Source organism: Mesitornis unicolor, unplaced genomic scaffold (assembly GCF_000695765.1).
Source record: "Mesitornis unicolor isolate BGI_N332 unplaced genomic scaffold, ASM69576v1 scaffold22280, whole genome shotgun sequence".
Lineage (NCBI taxonomy): Eukaryota > Metazoa > Chordata > Aves > Mesitornithiformes > Mesitornithidae > Mesitornis > Mesitornis unicolor.
The window spans coordinates 37,260-44,452 of record NW_010156536.1 but is presented as its reverse complement, the minus strand read 5'-3'; the positions used below and the strand labels follow the sequence as shown (position 1 = coordinate 44,452).

The 7,193-nt window shown below is 36.6% G+C and overlaps 1 protein-coding gene across 4 annotated transcripts in view; it reads left to right on the top strand.

Annotated features, from left to right (window-relative positions):
- DCLK2 (doublecortin-like kinase 2) overlaps window positions 1-7,193 on the top strand; it is an 82,069-nt gene that overhangs the window by 68,683 nt on the left and 6,193 nt on the right. For all 4 annotated transcript variants that reach the window (XM_010193483.1, XM_010193476.1, XM_010193468.1 and 1 more), the window contains 4 exons: window positions 2,186-2,319; window positions 3,410-3,487; window positions 5,028-5,124; window positions 6,815-6,895. In XM_010193483.1, the coding sequence (XP_010191785.1) occupies window positions 2,186-2,319; window positions 3,410-3,487; window positions 5,028-5,124; window positions 6,815-6,895 (390 nt within the window). The remainder of the gene's footprint in view (window positions 1-2,185; window positions 2,320-3,409; window positions 3,488-5,027; window positions 5,125-6,814; window positions 6,896-7,193) is intronic.

Genomic DNA, 7,193 nt, shown 5'->3' with positions numbered 1-7,193 from the left:
AGCAGGAATATTAATTTAGAATAAGTGTGTATGAAATAAATCTTCTGCCATGAGATAGCAATCACCATAACCCAAATGAGCTGTGCTCAAACCTGTCCTTAGACCTATCTTTATTTACATTTTGATTGGCTGCCATTTGGATAAGCAGAAGTATTGTCTCACAAAACAATGAATTTTAAAGCTATGTTGATGAATTATTTATTGTAGCCTGCAAGTGGGAGAAAAGGTGGGCTGAGTGCCATTTCTTTGAATGATAATATGGTTATCTCGAGCAATTGGTTTTTTCCTTTTTCTTTCACTGTTATAGTAGGAACATCTTTCTGATTACTTCTCAGTATTCTAGCCATGAATTAAATCTGTACATACATTTACTTTGTCCTAGGGGACTGACTACTTTTGTTTTCAGCAGAGACATAAAATAACTGTATTGACAAGAATTACCATGAAGTCAGCTTTGGGAACTGCTTGGACTACAGTGTGTAAAATGTGAACAGGATGGTATCTTGTTTATACAAGAGGTTATGGTTACGCATTACATATTGGGTATTAGATATTACTGAACAGCCAGGGCCATAATCAACCCTTCTTGAGCGACTGTTATCAGGAATGCTAGTAGCTTTCATCAACACTTGGTAGGAATTTCTTCTGTGGTGTTTTTCAATCCTGTTTAATGATGTTGCATCTAGAGTAGGAGTCATGGCTTATTCCAGACCAGATTTTGCATTATTGCAAGATAGGGCTATAAGCTGAAAATATTTTTCAATTAATAGTCAATTCTTTCCTAACTAATTCCACTGACAGTGTTTAGCAATTTAAATAAACCCTCAAACAAATTAGATTGTTTAGCAAAAGGAAGGGAGGGAGAGCTTCTCCTGGAAAATGTAATCACAGCAACATGGTACTTAAATGAGAGAAAATGAAGGTGGAAGTCTTGCTTATCATCATGTCTTCAAAAACAGCTAGTCCACAGAAATTTTAAGCTCTCATTAGTGATTGAATCAGTTATGAATAGCCACAAATGTCCTTTCTGCATAGGAAGCCTGAAGAGATTACTGAACAGATGCAAATCTTACTCACTGTGATTGACAGTGGCAGAATGTTAAGATAACATACTGGTATTGAATGTAAATGCAGATCATTCCCATCAATTGCTACCTGTAATTGTAATTATAAGTAGTTAGTTCTTTTTGCACAGTGTCATCCAGCTGTCTGAATAACATTACATAACTTTTACTAGTTGTGCATTCAAAAATACAAACTCTAAGAGTAATCACACATAGTATGAAGGTGTTATATCAAGGATAATGTTTCCATTAATTATACAAATTACACAGGCGAATGAAGGACGGTATCGCCGCATTAGCAGTATTCAGTTGTTTGAGGAAAGCAAATAAAATCAGCCATTTTGGAAATTCTGGGGTCTAATATTCTAGAAACTAGATCCTGTTGAAAACATGTTCACATAAAAATTTTACTAAGAGCAAAACCAAGGTTCATTTATTTGGAATGTTTCCTTTGCTGTTGGTCTGGTTTGATTTACTCTTGCTGTGACTGTTGTATAACCCTTTTCTTTCTATTAAAATTGATCTTATTTCATCAACAAAATTACTCGGAACAAGATGTGCTAGATTCTTTATGGGGCTTTTGGGTAAGATGCACTTGGATCTGCACGGAAACCTAAACACTTCTCAGTCAGCTTTCTCACTTCTGTACTGAACTTGCCTAGATTAAGCTTAGGAGAGATACTTGCCTGTGAAATATCCAGTATGCTAAGTGACTAGATTTATGCTAAGTTAGTGAGAGATCAAACAAATCTCATGGTAGCTACCACTCTGGGTCCTGATCAATTGAAAGCATAGTGTTGTGTTTTTTAAAATATATTTAAAACTTCTCAGCATTGTAGGATTGGCTTTTCTTCCCACCCCCCCACTCTAGTTGCTTAAGGCTATATAGTGGTCTGACCTACATAGCTGGCAGACAGCTCCATTGAACTCTAGCTCCAGCTGCACTGTGGCAATCAATGGCCATACCATTTTTCTCTTCCTTTCCTACAGGGCTATGGAAGTTACCTCTTTTTTTTCCTACCTTCTCTGTGTGATGATTATTGTTTTCCAAACACATTAAATGATTTTTTTTAAATGCATATGTTCTCCTCCCCATTCTGTTTTTATTTTGGTGATTCTAGGTATGTGAATATCCAGATGGAACGAAGTCTTTGAAGCTAGGAGACTTTGGACTGGCGACTGTGGTTGAAGGACCTTTATATACTGTCTGTGGTACACCCACATATGTGGCTCCAGAAATCATTGCAGAGACAGGGTGAGGATGACTGACCAGGACATATATCTTGTAACTAGTTTATTGGTTTGTGTTCCCTGCCTCACCTCACCGTTCAGAGCCCATTGTACCAGCCACAGCAACTGCCTCGAGAAAAATTGACCAGCAAAATACAGTGTTCATGCAAGAAACAATAATTTATATTGGGAGAGATTCCAAGGTCATCTAATCTAAACCTCTGCTCTGAGCGGGTCTAATTAGATCCTGTTGATTTCAAGTGACCTTGTTTGGGTGACACGTACCATGTGGTAACTATTGGTTTAATTAAACCATCCCATTTTTCTGTACTTAACAAGTGGTTGCATAAATACAAAATAATTTTGCAAAATGGTAAAATTTCACAATTTCCTTTTAGACCTATTAGACCTCTGTTTCATCCTAGCTGACTCTTGCCTTAGCTGTGACCATTCTGAATTTGGTCTTCCTAATGGAGGGAGGTTTATAGTATTGTTTCAAGCCCTGTTCAGTGCATTTGTCATGTCAAGAAATATTTCAGAGCTGCAGTGAGCTCAAATGTCAAAGGGTACTTCATGTGCATGTTTTAGATTTTGACAAACCAAATTAGGGAAAGAAAAATACCTCTTTTTGACCTCTAGTGTTTTCATTTCTGTGCTTTAAAAGAAAGGTACAGTTCTTTTCCCCTGTAACTCAGTCATTTAAGAGATGGAGAATTGGTATCTTTCTTGTTGCTTAGCAACACCTGATAATGTTAGAGATAGTTTCTCCAATATGGAAACGAAGAAAGCACATCCTTTTCTATTGTCATTGGTGATTATGGGTTGGGAAACCTTGATACTGGGTTGAATCTGAGTATATTCAGAAGACCCTGGAGACCCTTGAGGCTTATGAAAAAAGCCAACCAAACGATGAAAAATGATGTTATCACAGTTTGCTAAAGACTGTGAAAGACACTAAGTAAAATGATGCTTAAGTACAAAATACATTTCCACATCATCAGCAAGTAACTTAGAACAGATTCTGAATATATGTATGCATGTAAATCTAATCCATTGTTTGATTGGGATGATTTTTTTTTTAATCCAGCACAAGTAACACAGTCTTGTTTTCTCAGATATGGCTTGAAGGTAGATATTTGGGCTGCAGGTGTGATCACATACATACTCTTATGTGGATTTCCACCTTTTCGCAGGTAAGTGTCTCTGTGTGTCAACAGGAAAAACACTGAAGAACCAAGTTCTTTCTGAGCAAGTCTTGCCTATCTACCAAGAAGGCATCCTGGGAAAAAATGGATTAAATTGACACATTTACTTTATCATTTTGTTAATTTAAAAAAATTGTTTTCACTTGTCCCTGTTGTCAGGTTTTGGGATCAATTTTATTTACTTATTTTTCTAAGGGAGCAATAGGTTTACTGCTGTGTGTAGGGACATGGTGGTGTGAGAGCATACTTTGTTTTCCTTTTGTTTGGTAAGTGTATCCCAGTTCAATGAACATGTATACTTTGCCCTCTAGCGTTTCCATCAGGACACAGCAGCTTACTGGTTTATGTTGAGTGAAGGTTAATGGTAAAACTCAGGTGAGGGGAAAGATTTGCTTATGTTGCATTTTTAACCATGTTAATCTTTTTGATAATTTTCATATGATTGACTGGGTTTGCAAACATGATTCTTGCTTCTCAGTGTCACAGTATGTATGAGTTCTACTAAAAATAATCATGGATATGCTTTATGCCTCAGCTTGTTTTTGTTTTTCTGCCAGAGAATGAAAAGGAATTGACACATTTTAATAGGGAATTCTTCTCTTAACTTACAATTTATTTATGCATTCTGTTTGTGTGTTTTTACAGCAAAACACTTAGTTTTTAACTAAAAGTTACCAGACTGAATATTTTGCAAATAATACAAGATAAACAACTGTCAATGGAAAAATTATCTTTTAGTTTAGGTATTTGGTTTTTGCACATGGTTAGTTCATCTTTAAAACTGAAAACATATTTTTAAAGAGATCATATAAACAAATTGTTTTGAATAGAGTTGGAGGGTGGAGAATGTCCATACCATGCTATTAGAATCAGGTCTTAACCAAGGTTAAATATTTATTGCAAAACCAACCCAAGAGGTAAATTGTTTGTTACAGTAATAGGTTGGGTGGATGTTCACAGTGGCTAGGGCAAACAAACAGAGGTTAAAAAATAAAAACTCACTGCCAGCGATTCTTGCATATACGTGATTCCATGTTTTTGATACAGAAGTACTTCTTATATCAATAGCAGTAGCTTGCCAATGCTCAGTAAATTAAATGTATTGTTTTCAATGTCTCCTCTTTGGATTTTGAAAATTCTTCTGTTGTGATAGTTTAACAGAAGAGGTTCATTTCACTACACTTCTTCCCCCTATCATAGGCTTGCAGCTAGGCTGGCAAGTGACTTAGTTCTTAATCACCTTTTCTGTTCCTGTCTGTTAGCTATGCATTCTCTAATCCAGTGGAAGTCCTTTTAGCTTAATATGTAATTTTCACCTCTATATATTATTTTTCTGTTCTCACCCCTGCTGACAGTGTAACGATGGCAAACACTTCAGAAGCACTGCCATTATATAAGCTTGCAAATTATGTATTTATAGTAGTCGATATAACATCATTTCTGTTCCATCCTCAAATCAAGTTAAAAACTCCTCATGTTACAAATTGACTGCTTTCTCATGATCTTTTTCATTACGGCTGTTCTACAGTGAAAACAACCTTCAGGAAGATCTCTTTGATCAGATACTTGTTGGGAAGCTGGAGTTTCCTTCTCCCTACTGGGATAACATCACTGATTCAGCAAAGGTACTGATATGTTTTTCCACCTGAAATAGTGTTTCTGACAAGCCAGTGAAACAACTGTGCTTTGTTGGAAAGGGAGAATAAAAGATTCTGAACAGAATCTTACCCACTCCTCCAGCTGCTGTGCCTTTCTGGTCAGTTAGCTTAACAGTGCTTGATGACAACTCAGGTTTTGCAGGCCATCCTGTTACTGTCTGAGTAAGTGTAGCAGAATGCCAATTGCATTCAGTGAACACCAAATGCTATTCAGTTTTCTTAATGATGAACTATTATAGCAGGTCCAGCTCTTCAGGTCTAAAACAAGTGTCTCTCTTAATTTTCCTTCCTAGCAATCTTTTTTAAAAGATAAATTATTGCTATGTGAACTGAATGCAATTGACATAATTTGCTACTATTATACTTGAGCCATATTAGAACCTTTCAGGAGGTGCTGACAGCTTGATTTGCCATTGCTAATAGTTCTTGTGTTATCATCAGCATTTGTTTAAAATGATTGACTCTTCAGGATAAAGGTTCCAAGTTTTAAGCCTCAATTCTCAAGTTAATTCAGCAACATGCTCTGAATGATATCTGAAGACTCTAATTAGCAAGTGGAGATTATTTGTTATCCAGCCAATGAGAAGTTGCATTTTTTCTGCATTTCCCAATGGCTGTTTATCCATTTGCCAACATTTCCCAAGCTCCAGCCATCTTACACAATTCCGGACTTACATTCTGAAGAAACAAGATCCTCAATCTTGGTACTAAAGGTGATCCCTTTCACTTCAGTCTTTCACAGACTAAATAACTTGGCTGGTTGGGAAACCCCTCGGTTAGGTATGTTATCTGCTTGAAGAAGCCATTTCCCAAAACTCAAGTGATGAACAATTTCCTTGAAATACTCCAGATGAGAATATGGAGGCCGACAGTTTATAAAAGGATTTTCAAGAGGGAATTTGGCTCCAAGTACATGACTTTATTCATTTGGGAGGGAGACATATTTGTCCTGATAGGCTTGTAGAACCAGGAATTACACCAGTGAATTGTTAGTTGCATAAGAAACTTGAATAAACAACTTAAGAAATTTGTTTTGGGTTTTTGGTCTTTTCATTTTACTTTACTGGCTGCTTTGTATCAATGAGCTCTTGAGGTTTATCATATCTCTAGGCAGCTTAGTCACACCGTTTACAGAAGGCCCAGGTAAGTATTTGATAAAGCTAAGACATCTGATTTAGTGCCTCTAAAATATGATGAAAGCCACAATACCAAATCTTATAATTAGTAGAATTAAACATTTGTCTCTTTCCGTCTATCTGCTTTTTCCTATACCAGTTGATCCTAAATGTCTTTTATTCTTTTGGAACAACACAGAAGAGAACATAGCTTTCAAATAATTTCAGCAGTTTCTTGAATTTCAGATGCAGTTTCTTGCCTCTGGTTTGTGCCCTTTATGAACTGTTAAATGCATACAATAAGGAAGTTGATAAGAAATACACTGTCCAGCATACGCTAAATCTGAAGGGCAAATTTTTTGTTCCACTAAAGTCACGCTGGTATCACTGGTTCTGGTATCAGTGTAAGCTGGGGTTTTTTTTCACCCAGGTAGCAAGAAAATTGCACTGAGAATAACTTGATGCAAAGATATTTTCCATTGTGATGTCCTTCCCCACTCTCCTCAAACTCCTTTTTTTTTTTTTTTTTTTTTTTTATAAAGGAGTTAATCAGCCTGATGTTACATGTGAATGCTGAAGCCCGATATACAGCAGCACAGATCCTAAGCCATCCCTGGGTGTCAGTGAGTAACTTACGTTTTAATTGTCTCTCATTTATTATAAAAAAATCTGTAAATCTAACCATTAAAGTGTAGTTTTCAGAAGCAGCAATACACTTCTACTTTGTCTGCTTCTGTTTGTTGGACCACTATTTCCACACAAAAGACAAGCAAGAGTCTGGCATTAGCTTCAGCTCTGACAGCACTGTTAAGTTTCTGTGCTCTGGGAAGAACAGAATGAAGGATATCACTTGCTGACTGAGATTAGAAGGTGCTGGGGATTGCTGTAACCCTCCTTAAACATAACACGGCAGGCATGTCT